The sequence below is a fragment of the Oncorhynchus clarkii genome, chromosome 2, assembly GCF_045791955.1.
Source record: "Oncorhynchus clarkii lewisi isolate Uvic-CL-2024 chromosome 2, UVic_Ocla_1.0, whole genome shotgun sequence".
NCBI lineage: Eukaryota > Metazoa > Chordata > Actinopteri > Salmoniformes > Salmonidae > Oncorhynchus > Oncorhynchus clarkii.
The window spans coordinates 63,889,836-63,905,848 of record NC_092148.1 but is presented as its reverse complement, the minus strand read 5'-3'; the positions used below and the strand labels follow the sequence as shown (position 1 = coordinate 63,905,848).

At 44.2% G+C, this 16,013-nt stretch overlaps 1 protein-coding gene across 6 annotated transcripts in view; it reads right to left on the bottom strand.

Moving 5' to 3' along the window:
- Positions 1-16,013, bottom strand: part of LOC139371749 (myocyte-specific enhancer factor 2A-like) — a 92,296-nt gene that overhangs the window by 36,474 nt on the left and 39,809 nt on the right. For all 6 annotated transcript variants that reach the window (XM_071111961.1, XM_071111957.1, XM_071111959.1 and 3 more), the window contains exon 4: positions 4,863-5,066. In XM_071111961.1, coding sequence (XP_070968062.1) covers positions 4,863-5,066 — 204 coding nt within the window. The remainder of the gene's footprint in view (positions 1-4,862; positions 5,067-16,013) is intronic.

Genomic DNA, 16,013 nt, shown 5'->3' with positions numbered 1-16,013 from the left:
TGGTTACTATAAGCAGGCTTAGTGGTGAAAGAGCGGAGTGATTTAAATGAAACGTAGTGGAGGAAAGAGAGAAAAGCAGGCCCAATAGACCTGACATTATGAAATGGTCAGGATTTACATATATCTTTGGCTTATCATTCTGAATGGTGAGTGCCATTCATCATAACAGATGATCATTGAAAGTAACAATACTAATACATCTAGAGTCATTTATACGCTCATTTTTTCACTGAATGAGTTGTTCACCTTTAGAACACTCAACAATGACAAATTATTCATTTCTAAAAGCACATTTAACAAAGATGGCCTCTCTAATGTCGCTGGGAGATAAAGGGGAATTTGCATATGACTGCTCTTACTTACTCCACAAGACGGGCCATGTAAAAAGACAAACAAAAAAAGTGTAGTCCAGCTCTTTACAAGCCCAGGCATGCTATTTGAGTAAAACTGCAGTTCCAAATTTGATTAAGGACATTATTACTAGCCTGGACTAAAGTGTAGCCTACCAGTTGTGTTTAAACTAGTACAGCTGTATAATCCCATGCAATTATATCCACATCCCCTATTTTATGAGATTACTTTAAATGTGTTCAGTCAATGTCAATTTCGTTTAAATGCAAACTTGATTAATCCAAGCATTGCTGCAAACCGTAATTGTGTTGAAATGCTCTAAAGAAAAGCACAGATGGACATTCCTGTGAAGTTGATTTCAGGGAATCGCAGCTAGACAGTGAGGAGTCTGTATTCAGAGTTGCAGTAGAAGGTTATAGAATAGCTAAAGGAAGATTTCATTAGTAGGGGAGGAAGAGGAGAAGGGATGATTTGATTATTTTAATTACCTACAGCAGCATTTTCATTTGAGGTACAAATAGAATTCAATAATAAACACAACAACACTGTAGGACAGCACCCAAATCCAGACATGAACAGCAGTGATCTACTATACAGGGTAGTATGACATATGCAAGCTGGTCTGTCTGTTTCTTTATCACAGTGATATTGATCCAGTTGAAATGCATTTGATCTATCCTCTGTACATCAGCCTTAATACAGATTCTCAGATAAAAGGTTCACAGGTTTCTCACTGCAAACTGCTAGTGAAAGGGTACCAGAAACTAAAGAAAGGGTACCAGAAACTAAAATGATCCTGTAAAAGCAAGCTTTTCTTCTCTACTTGCCCCTGTGTTCACTCAGCACAGGAAAACGGCATGGCAAGGAATGACGTTTTCTCTGGCAATATATGTTCTATAAAGTCCTTAGAGACCCAGACAGGCTTGCCCTAACCTCTGAGGAAAGGAAACAGTACATCAATCCATCCAGCATAGCTACTCAGTAAATAAAAGGTTGCTCTGAGAGCCGGGTCTTTGAAAGGTGAGACGCAGATGAGATCAGATGGGAACAGGGAGACTTCTAATCAGACGGAGAAGTGGACGTGATCCACAAAGGGAGATTTCATGCAACAGTTCACCTGTCGCCCGGAGTGTTGCTGCAGTTCAGACCACCACACACACACACACACCGCACACACATTTATGCCCAGGCACAGCGATCTGAGCCTGCTGCTCTGGTCTCCACAGCGAGCCAAGTTTGAGACAAAATCCATAGCCCTCCACTGGGTTATCAAACTGTGCCCCAGGCATGTCTCCATCTGAGGAAAACATGGCAATTGCTCTCCCACACTGCAAGGCCCAGCCTTTATCTACAGATGGTACTACTGAGCAGGAATGTGACCTTTGATTTGGCTTCGCACATGGAATTGGAACGTATGCTGCCCAATGAAAACTCAGAAAGGATTTGCTTGGTCTCTCAAGCGAGGCAGGTGAGCAAATGACTGTGTGGCAATTATCAGTTTAATGCAATTTCTACATTTAGAGGAGTGGCAGGGTGAGTGTCTCCATGTGAGACACATCACTACACTAAACCATGTGTTTGATGTATTTGATACCATTCCACTTATTCCACTCCAGCCACTACCATGAGTCCGTCCTCCCCAATTAAGGTGCCACCAACCTTAAAAAAATAAAGTGAAAGACACAGAGAGAGAGAGGGAGGGAGTGAGATAGATCTATCCATTATAGACCCATTCTGTGCTTCTCTCACCCATTTACACTAAGAAGGGAACTATTGCTTCATTAGGCGTGCAGTCATCCTATATCCCAATGACACTGACTACACCCAGATAGGGAATCAGCAGACATATAGACATTCAGATCATGGCATAAAATACAATTTGTGCTTTTGTCATTTCAAAAGGATAGTCCGTGTTTTAATGATAAAGATCACATCTATTGGCAATCTCTGTGTTCTGCAAGAACGAAAGGACATTCTGAACATTTAATTTGTCTTTTATTGAAGACGCCACCTGGCTTTCTCTATCTAAACACTTCACAACAGGATGCAGCCAACAGCCTGGGCTAGATCAGATAAGCCCACAGCAGACACTGAGCTCTATCTAACGGCTCTGACATTTGCTCTTGTGCCGCAGCACTTTTTGGAACAGTGAATGGTGGGTAGTGTGGAAATGTTCAGAATTGGAGCCTGGACAGGCCTGGTTACTTCTGCTCTGCTTCTTCACTTCTGAACCTTGGTCACATAGCCAGCAGGGTTAGAGGGATTTGCACATATCTGCACAGATGCTGGCCGAGTGAGCAGGGACAACGCTGCATTGTTCTCCCCTTTCGATCGCGCCGCAAGAGCAGGGCAGAATCCTTGCGAGTGGCTAGAGGGGCTATGAGGGACATGAACAGATCGCCACCAGCTTGTACTACACACTACACTTCAGTTAGTGGCAGTGCCCCCTAGAGATGACACTGTGTGCCCTGCAGAGTACAGTACATGACATTTACAAGATACAGCTAACATATACATCAATAAACTACAATGGCAAAAGGTATACACTACTGTACTGTAGAATCAGTACGGGAATCTCTACAAAAAGGAAACGCCTATTTATTAAGAGCAAATAGAGCAAATGATGGATCCTCTTCCATCTGTGAGAAACAGTTTTAGTTGTTGTGCTTTGGTCCTGATGAATCCAAGGACTCCCGAGTCACGGCAGAAAACAATCATAGGGTCAATTTTACATAATTGTGGAGTGTGTCCATGTATTTTTAATGCAGGTGAGACCCTGCTTAGCTCAGAGGGAGAGAGATCAGGGCTCCTGGTGGGGGACTGAGGCTGCTGGATGCCAGAGCACTGTTTTGCAGCTCTGCCAAGCAGGTAATTTACTAGCAGCAGTACCATGAATAAAATATACCAGGCACAGCTGACTCCTTTCATGCTATTGGATGCTAAGTGAAAGACTTTTAAAAACATGGGATTCTTGGAATTTATGTATCATACTCTGTATCCCTTTCCTGCAGTCAAATGACTAGTGGCCTCATGGGTGGAATGTTATTCATATTTTTCATAATTTCATAATACACGAAGATAATTAGGTGTTCCTATGTCAAACGGTTTTGTTATATTTCTTCTGTGATGTATATAAAGAATAATATCAACTCTATATCTGACATGGTACAGGTGTCCTCTTTTTTTAAGCCCATAACCATGTGTGTGAGGTGTATACTTTTGTTTCAAAGTAGATTTGTTTAAGACTATCAAGAAACCCTGATTTAGCCCACCACAGTAAAAGGTTAAACTCCTGATGTCTCTTTGTCGGACAGAGTAATAATAAGGTACAGTGCCTTCAGAAAGTATTCCCACATCTTGCATTTTTTCACATTTTGTTGTATTATAAAGTGGGATGAAAATGTATTTAATTGTCATTTTTGTCGACGATGACTCTGTAATGTCAAAGTGGAAGAAAAATTATATATTGTTTCTATTAATTAATGGAAAATTAAACACTATTATAAACTAGGTGGTTCGAGCCCTGAATGCTGATTGGCTGACAGCTGTGGTATCTCAGATCGTATACCATGGGTATGACAAAACATGTATTCTTACTGCTCTAATTACGTTAGTAACCAGTTTATAATAGCAATAAGGCACCTCGGGGTTTGTGCTTAAGAACAGCCCTTGGCCGTGGTATATTGGCCATATACCACACCCCTTTGGGCCTTAATGCTTAAATATATCTTGATTAGATAAGTATTCAACCCCCAAAGTCAATACCTGATAGAATTACCGTTGGCAGCAATGACAGCTGTGAGTCTTTCTGGGTAAGTCTCTAAGAGCTTTGCACACCTGGCACAAAATCGTGGCATAAAACGTCTAAAATCTTACAGTCTGCAAAGGCCATTAGTGAAGAATTAAGACACCAGCTTCAGAAAACAGGTTCTGAATAGGTTGAAAAACCACAAGTACGTCAGTAAGAGGTATTTGTATCCAGAAGGATCACATAATCACACCCATTTTCTTTTCAGTGATGCTCTTGGCCGACAGATTAGGTAGGCTGGCATAACAAGTGGGTTCTTCTTCTTCTGTGAGTGTTTGGGCATGTAGACGGATACTAGCTGCCAGGAAGACCAAGTGCTGCCGGAATTCTCTCCAACACTCTTAGAGCCAATATGAATCTCTAAAGTATGTTCACTACACAATGCTGTGTAATGAAACCTAACATTTAAAGACTTTTTGTTTTAAATGGTGGTATAATAATTCTGCCATTCATCCATGCATGTATCTACAGTACAGTATCTGGGGGAAACAGGTTGTTGTTTGGACAGCTACTGAGTGTAGGCCTGTGCTGAACTCATCTCTCATAGCTTATCAGAGGCTGCAGACGTCCTCTGCCTGACTGGTAACTAAAAGGAAACTGTTACCGGCCCTTCAGTTTCCATTGACCAAACAGTGTATTTTTCCAACATAAGCATATACATGGTTTTTCTGCCATGGCACATTGAAAATGTGAAGCCACTCACCTCGACAATGTCAGAGTTAGTTCTGCTCTCGTGGGGCTCGTTGTACTCAGTGTATTTGAGCAGGACCTTGTCCATGTCTGTGCTCGCATACTGAAACAGTTTGTTTGAGCTGTTGAATATGATCAGGGCTATCTCACAGTCACATAGAACGCTGAGCTCATAGGCCTTCTTCATTAGCCCAAACTTCCTCTTCGTGAAGGTAACCTGAGGAGACACAGACCAACATCATCAGTTACACACAGAACAAAATCAGATTCAAAAATTACTATTCAAATCCAGAAAATATGCATAAATAAATCCACACAGAATTTAGTATGCATGTATAAAAGACGGTGCTTAAACAGAATTGGAAATGATGTTGAACGGCAGCCTGGGGGTGTTTTTACTGCTTCGATAAGGGGTCAGGCTGCAGCTGCAACGTTTCAGAACTAAAAATAAGACACTTTCCTATCTCCATCTCTCATAATACACAAGTCATAAGTGTATCCCTTTAGGAAAACTACAGTGAGGATATGAGGCTGGTGTGACTGGTTAGCAGGCCAGAGGTCAGGCAGTGTAAAGTCATGTAGCGGTTCAGTAAGCTGAATCAGGGCGTTGGGAACAGGGATCCATACATTACATTAGCTCCTGACTCCATGTACGGTACGGACAGCGGTCCCTCCCTGCCCCTGCATCACTCTGCCTGTAACACGAGCCCACAGACGGGACTGTAGGTCATGCATCACTCTGCCTGTAACACGAGCCCACAGACGGGACTGTAGGTCATGCATCACTCTGCCTGTAACACGAGCCCACAGACGGGACTGTAGGTCATACATCACTCTGCCTGTAACACGAGCCCACAGCCGGGACTGCAGGTCATGCATCACTCCAGTGGTACTGACACCTAACCCTCTCTGCAGACTTTCTGTCCTGCATCTCTCAGCTCTGTCTCTGGTTTCCTGTACCTGATACACATGTAATTATGTAACACTGCGTTATTGCCTTTGCAGTACTGTATGCTATGACCCTCTTTCATTGTAAAACCTGATCCAGGCAAACAGGGAAACAAGGAGAACGTACAAGCTGTTCTGTAATGTTGTTTATGTGAAACACCTCCTCAATAGCATTTATGCAAGCTTATCATCCTCACAGTGTGCATCATGTAAAGTGCATTTAGTTACAGTACACTGAGAGCTATGCTATAGATATGCCAGTGAAAGCTGTGCTTCAGGCCAAAGGAGAGTGAATGTGTCTGTATTCACTTCTGCCAATTTCACTGACCTACTAAGAGGAGCTGAGCAGATGAGCTGGCTTTGTTCAACTTTAATTGGTCACAGCTTGCGGCTACCCTCATTTAAAATGGCATAATGCAATATAGTCCTATGAGTTGCATAGCTTATCTGTCTCCACTCAGACAGTGGGGTCACTCCAACTGTGAAAAATGAATTTCAAATGTTCCACACTACAGGTAATTACACAGGTCCATTATAAATCTGGGAGACACACAGACCCATTCCACATGTAATTTGACAGTCACTGCTCCCATGTCAGGTGTGGACATGATGACAAAACCGAATACCAGAATGACATTCCCTAAAATGACATATTTTAATAGTATGAGTTGGAAGTCTTAGAACATGTTAAAGGCCCAGTACCGTCGAAATTCTGCTTTTCCTGTGTTTTGTATCATATTGTACGACAGCTGATGAAACTAACACTGTAAAAGTGTGAAAAAGTCTGATAAGTGTTATTTCCTGACAGTTGCTGGTTGAAAATGCAATCTACACAGGACCTTCTAATGAGCAGGTTTTTTATTATTATAATTGTAATATTTGTTTTATTATTTTACCCCCTTTTTCTCCCCAATTATTAGTTACAGACTTGTCCCATCCCTGCAACTCCTGTACAGACTCGGGAGAGGCGAAGGTCGAGACACTCTGCTCACTTAACCCAGAAGCCAGCCGCACCAATGTGTCAGATGAAACACTGTACACCTGGAGACTGTGTCAGTGTGCTCTGTTCCCGGCCCGCCACAGGAGTCGCTAGAGCACGAAGAGACAAGGACAACCCAGCCGGCCAAACCCTCCCCTAACCCGGACGACGCTGGGCCAATTGTGAGTCGCCTCATGGGTCTCCTGGTCGCGGCCAGCTGAGGCACAGCCCGGTATCAAACCAGAAAATGCAGTAACGCAGCTAGCACTGGGATGCAGTACCTTAGAACGCCACGCCACTCGGGAGGCCCTAATGAGCAGGTTTTGCATGCGTGGAGTTTCGGCTTGCCTGGTGACATCACAGACATCGCAGTAAATTAGTTAATTAGTTAATAGACCAATGAAAGAGAGTTCCACCACTTTTCAACCTCATATACATTATCTCCAGCACCATACCAGTGTCTACATATGTGAAAACGGTATGTTTCTATGGTCTGTGGTTAAATAGATAAGAACGGTCCTAAACAATGCTTGTACGTGACAGGGTAGGACTAAAAGTACGAAAATGATTTTCAAAACCTGCAACAAGTTTCCAGCCAAACGGAATGTATTGTCTTGCTCCCCACATCACTGTGAATCTCATAGTGTTTCAAAATCACCGCTTTGGCTATTGATGATGTCATCAGGTTGAACTTTCTTACTTTAGATTTTTTTCTACATTTTCACATATGTAAACACTGGTAATGTACTGGAGATAATGAAAATGATGTAGAAAATGTTTGTAATTGCCTATTAATTGTTACCCAGAAATGATTTGATATTGATGTAAAAACATCTGCATTCACAGTAAGTTTGACATATGGATGTATACGAGTCCTGGTGGAGAGCAACTCCTCTATATATTGGTTTTGTGCATGTCATAGTGCTTATTTGTGCTGTGGTGGTAATACACTCCATGAGGGCAGACAAGGGTATGTGCAGTCTTTGTATCCTTGGTCCACAGAGGACCATTCCCCACTCCATTCTCATCAGACCTGACTATAACACAGTACAGTAGGCTACAGTAGCTCCTGGTGCAGGTTAATGGACCTGTGTGTGACAGGTCAAACCACCTGACAATGACCTCCCTTGACTCACACTCCTTCTCAGAGCTGCTTGCTTGTTACTTGTTTGTTTAATCGGCTGGAAAGCACCTACTGTCATGTGGGGAAATGATTAACAAATGGACTGCATTTTAGCAGATGAGTATGTCTGCTAAGCTAAGCCATGGAGGGAGGGAGCGTTACCTTTCAGAAGGAAGCAGGAAGCTAACCCTGGGTGAATGAACTGAACTGGTGAGCTGGGACTTTGTTCCACCTGGCTGGGCTGGCTCTCGGTGTGCTGAGTGGAAGAGCAGGGCCACAGCGCTGTGCTGACCCAGGCTCCTGCTTCATTTCACCCAGAGGAGCACAGAGACCCTGCTTCGTTCCGCATCGCCCCTGCAGAGCCAGCTGCTTACCCTTAAAGAGGCGTGTTCCCTATTCTATTGCACTGTCTGTATCCTTGCACTGACTGGACACACTGTAGGACGCATGTCTGACATGGTTTCTGTTCTGTATGCCCTGATCAAAGAAGAGAATACAAACATGGCAAACAATATGTCCACATACTGTGCTTCATACTAATGTACAACAAGGTATATCTTCATCATAAAAAAGCTCTTAGATGCAGCGAGACCAAGCCCTTTGTGTCATGACTATCAGTAGCCTACACCGCAGAGTTGAGTCCTTGCTGAGGCGTGGGCCTTTGGGTTGACACCCCCCAGCCACTGTCCTCTATGGGGTGACTGCCTGGTGAGACAGTGGAAAACCACAGACATGCTTGAGGTCACGTGGGCTAGTCTGTAGGCAGGGTTTTCTATTGCTCACCGCGTCAAAGACACCCACACACATAGACACCATTCTATGGGTTCCTCAAGAATTTGGATGGTGCTTCAAGTGTAATGATTATGTTTAGTTAATGTACCGTCTAATTCGTGCAATGACAGTGACAGCGAAAGGAGAATCCACTGTAAATCATGTGGAACAAACTACTTTAGGGTAACCACATGTTACTAGTGTGCTACTGTTATCCTCTGCCAAGCAATCAACTGCAAATATAGAAAAAACAAATGACTCAACTATTTTAAACTCTAAATATAAAATGGATCCATTTCTCCAACTTTCTGCAGCCTTTGATAAGGTCATTATAATAACCCACACAATGCCTAGCAGACAGACAGTAATTATATTAGCATTTCTCACCTGATTGTGCGCCTGGCTGAAAACCTTGACCTTTTCAGATTCTCTCTCACTGCTAGTGACGAGCTGGGGGTGCTAATTCTGCTCTCATAGAAAACTTTCTCCAACTACTTTTTCTTCAGGTCTCCACCCCTCATCCTATCTATGAACTGCATGCCTCAGGCATTGTGCTTCCGAAATTCTCCATTGACAACTGTAGTCAGTAATTAAATGTTGGAAGATGAACGAAGAGGATGTTCAATAGAATGTTTAGCTTGGTCAAGTGGTTTTATGTGTTGAACTACTATACTGTATAGCATTTGTTGCCAGAGATCAAGCTGAGTGCATGGTCATCTTGCTCTGCCATGATATGAACTGAATACCTACATGATCCTGTCTCCAGAGAATGACAATGATGGAGGGACCTGTCACTCGTCGGGTCTATCAATTTCCAGGAGTCAACATGACAAACAGGCCATCAGGGCTGGCTTTGGGGTGATAGAGGTGATTCCGACCCATTGAGGGAAAAGGGAGATGGAACTCCATGTCCACTCTAATGGTCTCCATGGCAGACAGGGGTGTGGAAGGATAGGTAGGCTTGGTTGGCTGCAGAGCATGTGTGCCCTGACACCAGCTGGGAGAGTGACCCGGGGCCCCTGGCTCCTTGGCTGTACAGTACTAGGCACAAGGCCTTCCCTCCTGTCCTGTCTGGCTGGATCAGCTCTCACAGGGAGGATGGACAGCTCCAGGACCCCTGTGCCAATGGACCACCGCAGGATCAAGAGGCCTGACCCACCAGCTGGGCTTGACCTCGGAACCTAAATGGACAATCCTTCCCATTAGACCACAAGAAATGAGCCCACCACTCCGACCTCCTCTGATAGGTCTATATTGATACTGGATGCATAGAGTTTACTCGGCTGAGCCGGTGAGAGGACTGGTGCTAGAAAATATTGTAATTATCATTCCTTATTGGTCGTAATTTGAATCATTAAATTCATAACGGTCTGTCTGTCCTGATGGGTAGAAAAGGTTGAATAATCTCAATCTGCCAACAGGAGCAGACCATTATACTTCCCTCACTAACCTCTTGCTAATACTTCACCATTGGAAAACAAAACATAATTTTCCCTGTTTCACATATAGCTGCTACCCTCTCATTTGTAAGGCAGTTAAACATGATATTTTTTCAAACATGCGTCATAGATGCACTCCACCTAGCCTCCCCTGTTTTCCACCACTTCACCTTCCTTTATTCCCTCTCCATTCTCTACCAACAAGGTTTTTACCTGTTAAATAAATAATGGAGTTGGCCCTGGAGCTTTCAGAGTTTCAGAGTGGGGAGAGAAAGAGATGAAAAATAGAGATGTGCTCTGCTGCTCCCTGGTGAGAGAGGGAGAGGGAGAGGGAGAGAGAGAGAGAGGGGGGGGGGAGAGAGAGAGGGAGATAGGGAGAGGGAGAGGGAAAGAGAGAGCAGCACTGTGCCCACAGCAAGGGCAGGCAACCCTCCACCCAGCAGAAAAATCATCAAACTTTTAATGACTTGTGCAATTACCCCCAGTGAGCCTGCTTAATGGCATCCAGAGGACGTCATTAGACACGAGGAGCTAACTATGTAGCGTTCCCTGGGCCAGACACAGCCAGTCACACTTTTTTCTTACAGTAGTGAGTGCAAACATTTTCATACTTTATCATAACTGGTCCCCCGTGGGAATTGAACCCACAACACTGCCTTTGCAAGCACTGTGCTCTACCAACTGAGCCACCACAAAACAAGGTCACTCTGTACCTTCCAATGTCCTTTCACTGGGAGGGAGTCCCCAGCACACGCTGCTACTAAAAAGCCCCACAGTCTCCTCCATGGCCTCTCGCATAGTCTTTGTCTCCTAGTACAACATAACAATCACAACACAATCAGGCCACAACAGAGAGTTTCTCTGTTTGAAAGGCACTTCTCATCAGGTCATATGAGGCAAATTACATTATTAAATCAGATTCCCCCTCAGGGAATCATCTCAGAACATTCCCCTACTCTTGAATTATTCAGCCAGATTTTCTAAATGAGACAGGTGTGTGTTATCATTTGGAGTATTAATTGTAGGGTGGTGCACTTGGGTAAATCAGGCCTTTCACTGGCTGGGCTGAGCTGAGGATTGATCCATCCATAGTGATTCTGTTGTCGAGCTCCATTATAGAATTCATCGTTTACACAGGTTTGCAATTAGTATGTCAGGCAGGCTGTTCTGCTCAGTGAGACTGGCTGAGCTGAGGTTTCTACCTGACAGGACCTCAGCCGCCATCTTTCATACACCTAGAGTATGAAGAGAAGGAACGCAGTAGAACCAAGGGGGGGGGGGGGGGGGGGACTTAGGGTGAGCATCATAAAATAATTCTAAGTTCATGAAATCTATTTATGAAAAAGTGATTTGGTTATTAATACATTTTAGAGAATTGACAGATGAGTCAATCCAAAGGAAAGCAAAGAAACTTCCTAGAAATGACATAGTTTACATGCTCTGCCTGAGCTCTGCATGGGCTCTGCCTGAGCTCTGCCTGAGCTCTGCATGGGCTCTGCCTGAGCTCTGCCTGAGCTCTGCATGGGCTCTTGAGGCTAATCTTTCTGCCATAAAGCGTGAAAGGTCAACAACCCTTCCAGAGCACTTCCAGTGTTGATGTTAGGAGAACACCCCTGTTGCTGTCCCCGTGCAGCGTCCTGTATTACCACACTATTTAATTAGGAATTATGGCAAATTTCAAAAATGTTTCTATGCTCCTAAACCCCTCTGACGCATTATTGGACTGTCTGTCAAAGTGGGAGAGCGAGGTAGAGCTAGAGTGAGGTAGAGCTAGAGCGAGGTAGAGCTAGAGCAGGGTAGAGCGAGGTAGAGCTAGAGCAAGGTAGAGCGAGGTAGAGCTAGAGCGAAAGCTACGTCACCAGGTTATGCAGCCCCCCACTCTCACTGCAGCGCTAGATAGGACTTTGTGGAATAATGCAAATCTACGAACAATATAAACATCCTGTCTCAGAAATGACTAAATTCTGGAAGTCCAATCGATTGTGAGATATGGCATATACATTTTATGCGATAAACTTGGGTCACGGGTTCACAATTTGACATTTTCTGAGACCTCTGCCAAGCAAGGAGGACAGGAGCCGACCTAATCCTACCTCCCATTTTACTTGCAACCCCATTGGAAATAATTTCACTTGTCAACAACCCCCCACGCCACATCTATTTCTATGGGCACAAGCACTGTTCATGACACAAACTATTCACAACCCTCTTGTTGGCGTGTGTTTGAAGCTTATTTCCTGCAATTATACACATTTTGTTATGTCTAATGTGTATTCATGTGATATTTGAGTGACTTGAACATTACTGCAAAATCTATGGGCTAAAAAACCTAGCTAAAATGTGGGTGACACTTTGCTTCAGTATTTATTTCTCAGGTTCGTTATGTGTTTTGTTTTGCGCATTGGACTCTTACCTAGATGGACTCGCGCCTGGTAAAAACGTTATAGCGTATTACGCAATATATTCCAAAATTCTAACCAAATACATGACATCAATTAGGCGATTAAGGTTGTGAGCACAGTGTTCCTGATCAAATCGACAATGATCTTATTTTTTTTCCTCCCCAATTTTCATGGTACCCAATTGGTAGTTACAGTCTTGTCCCATCGCTGCAACTCCCGTACGGTACGGACTTGGGAGAGGCGAATGTCGAGAGCCGTAAGTCCTCCAAAACACAAGCAGCACTGCTTTGTGACACAATGCCCACTTAACCCAGAAGCCAGCCACACCAATGTGTTGGAGGAAACACCGTACACCTGGCACTGCACCCGGCCCACCGCTGGAGTTGCTAATGCACAAGGACATCCCTGCCGGCCAAACCCTCCCTAACCTGGATGACTCTGGGCTAATTGTGCGCCACCTCATGGGTCTCCCAGTTGCAGCCGGCTGCGACAGAGCCTACACTCGAACCCAGACTCTAACCCAGACTCTGTAGTGGTACTGCGATGCAGTATCTTAGACCACTGCGCCACTCAGGAGGTTGACAATGACCTTATAATGTATTTGTGTGGCTACGATGCCATCTTTAGAGGCCAACATTTTCTGCTTGGTTTCCGGTGCATTGAAAAACTAATGAAATAGACTACTACCAAGGTCTGATGATGCTTCTGACAATATAGTAAAAGGCGTGTTGTGTTGGGTGATGTGCTAAAGTCTGTAGGCTATTTTGAAAACTGCCGGTGTGTTGTGTTTATGAGGAGTCCCCTCCTGTGTGTGTTGTTGCATGAGCTGACTGCTGTTTTCTTCTTGCTTGGCAGAGATCTTAGAAAATGTAAAAATGTGAACCCGAGACCGAAATGTATCATATAAAATGTATATGCCATATCTCACAATCGACTGGACTTCCCGAATTTAGTATTTTTTCGCTGTGACAAAACTTTTATATTTTCTGCATATTTGCACTGTAGTGAGTGGGGGGCTGTGTAACCCTGTGACCGAGCTCCGAGTGAGAAAGGTGCACACTTTGACAGACAGTCCTACAACAAGTCAGAGGGGTTTAGAAACATAGTGACATTTTAGAAATATGCCGTTATTCCCCATTAATGCTATGAATACGGATTGCTGGCCGTGCGGATAAAGATTCTAACTGTCTTCTGATAATGAGCCTGAATGCTAATGGCCATTCCCCCTTGGTTAGGAGCACACCCCAGGGAAAGGGGACTGTGTTTTTCTTGGTCCATAGAGAGAAGATACACACACATCACATTATCATGGTGAAGTTTTATTGTAGCAGCACTCCCAGTGTTTTCACAGTGTGCCCTATTCTCATAGAAGAGTAATGGCAGCGCCTGGGCTCTTCTGATAACCATTCTGGGAGATGAAGAAGTGTGACATTTCAAAATCGTATTGTGAAACAATCAAGGCAACGGTAAACATGTCGTCCCCCACGAATGATGCAGCGCCCCCCTTAGGCCAATCAGTGTGATTTTGTAAATGATGGATCTCTATGGTAAGACGCATCATGTGATAATGCTATTAATTGACTACAGCTCAGTGTTCAACACCATAGTACCCTCAAAGCTCATCACTAAGCTAAGGATCCTGGGACTAAACACCTCCCTCTGCAACTGGATCCTGGACTTCCTGATGGTTCGCCCCCAGGTGGTGAGGATAGGTAGCAACACATCTGCCACGCTGATCCTCAACACTGGAGCCCCCCAGGGGTGCATGCTCAGTCCCCTCCTGTACTCCCTGTTCACCCACAACTGCATGGCCAGGCACGACTCCAACACCATCATTAAGTTTGCAGACGACACAACAGTGGTAGGCCTGATCACCGACAACAATGAGACAGCCTATAGGGAGGAAGTCAGAGACCTGACCGGGTGGTGCCAGAATGACAACTTATCCCTCACATAACCAAGACTAAGGAGATGATTGTGGACTACAGGAAAAGGAGGACTGAGCACGCCCCCATTCTCATCGATGGGGCTGTAATGGAGCAGGTTGAGAGCTTCACAGGTAATCAAATGGCTACCCAGACTATTTGCATTGTGTGCCCCCCCAAGCCCTCTTTTACGCTGCTGCTACTCTCAGTTTATCATATATGATAAATATATGAACAAGTATTTGATACACTGCCGATTTTGCAGGTTTCCCTACTTACAAAGCATGTAGACGTCTGTAATTTTTATCATAGGTACACTTCAACTGTGAGAGACGGAATCTAAAACAAAAATCCAGAAAATCACATTGTATGATTTTTAAGTCAACCCCTCTTTTACACCACTGCTACTCTCTGTTCATCATATCATATGCATAATCCCTTTAACCATATCCACATGTACATACTACCTCAATCAGCCTGACTAACCGGTGCCTGTATATAGCCTGGCTACAGTATATAGCCTCTCTACTGTTATTTTTCACTGTCTTTTTACTGTTGGTTTATTTATTTACTTACCTATTGTTCATCTAATACCTTTTTTGCCCTGTTGGTTAGAGCCTGTAAGTAAGCATTTCACTGTAAGGTTGTATTCGGAGCACGTGACAAATTAACTTTGATTTGATCATTCACGCAAGTTTAATCAAAATCGAGCCAATGGTATCTGAGATATCGCATTGGTTAGCTAGACTGATAATCATGAGGGTTCACAGCCAATTTAGCAATCAGAAACAACCTGAACTGATGTTGTCGCTTACTTCCTTTTCCTTTTTTGCTGATGTCACAGGTCAGTGCAGATGGTGCAGATAATAAAGCTCTGGCAGGAGCCTGCTCTCACCTGGACTGCTATTTGGATCCCACCCAGAAGCAGGTGTTATGCTGATAATTGGCCCATCATGTAGATTTTGGTTTCTCACTTGGCTGAGCCGCATCCCACACAGTAACAGTCAGAGACATGGGGGAGCGGGAGCAGCATTGAGGAGAAGGGGCATGAGGTCTCATGTTATCACCCTCAGGAGGGTGAGCAAAACCTCAATTCGCTTTCTGTGTGCATGGCATAAAAGTTGTTTCACCCACTAGAGAGTGCAAATGATATTTTGAGAGGGTGCGAATAGGATAAATCCTATTGGATCGGGCTCAAAGACCACGTCTCCATACTTTATCATGGGTAATGCAAAATATCAAACACATTGCTGTTCACAGGAATACCTACTACCTGACATATATCTACATATCCTGCATATGTAATGCAGAGATAAGAAAACTCTAGGGATTTCGGTTCTCCACAGATACAGTCGGCCTCAGACAGTGGTTGAGCAGACAGGACGGTACTGTACTGTTTAAGCGGGTTATATTTAGCGTGAGCAGGCAAACAGAGTGAATTCCAGGGCAGGCCTCTCCTCTCTGTGGCTGGCCAGTACCAGATCCATGGCAGTTAGAGTTGAGGGAGAGAAGGGTGCTCTGTGTCCGGCTAACTGACCCACCCTACTAATGAGAGGGTGGTGTGGTGCAGTGGCTGC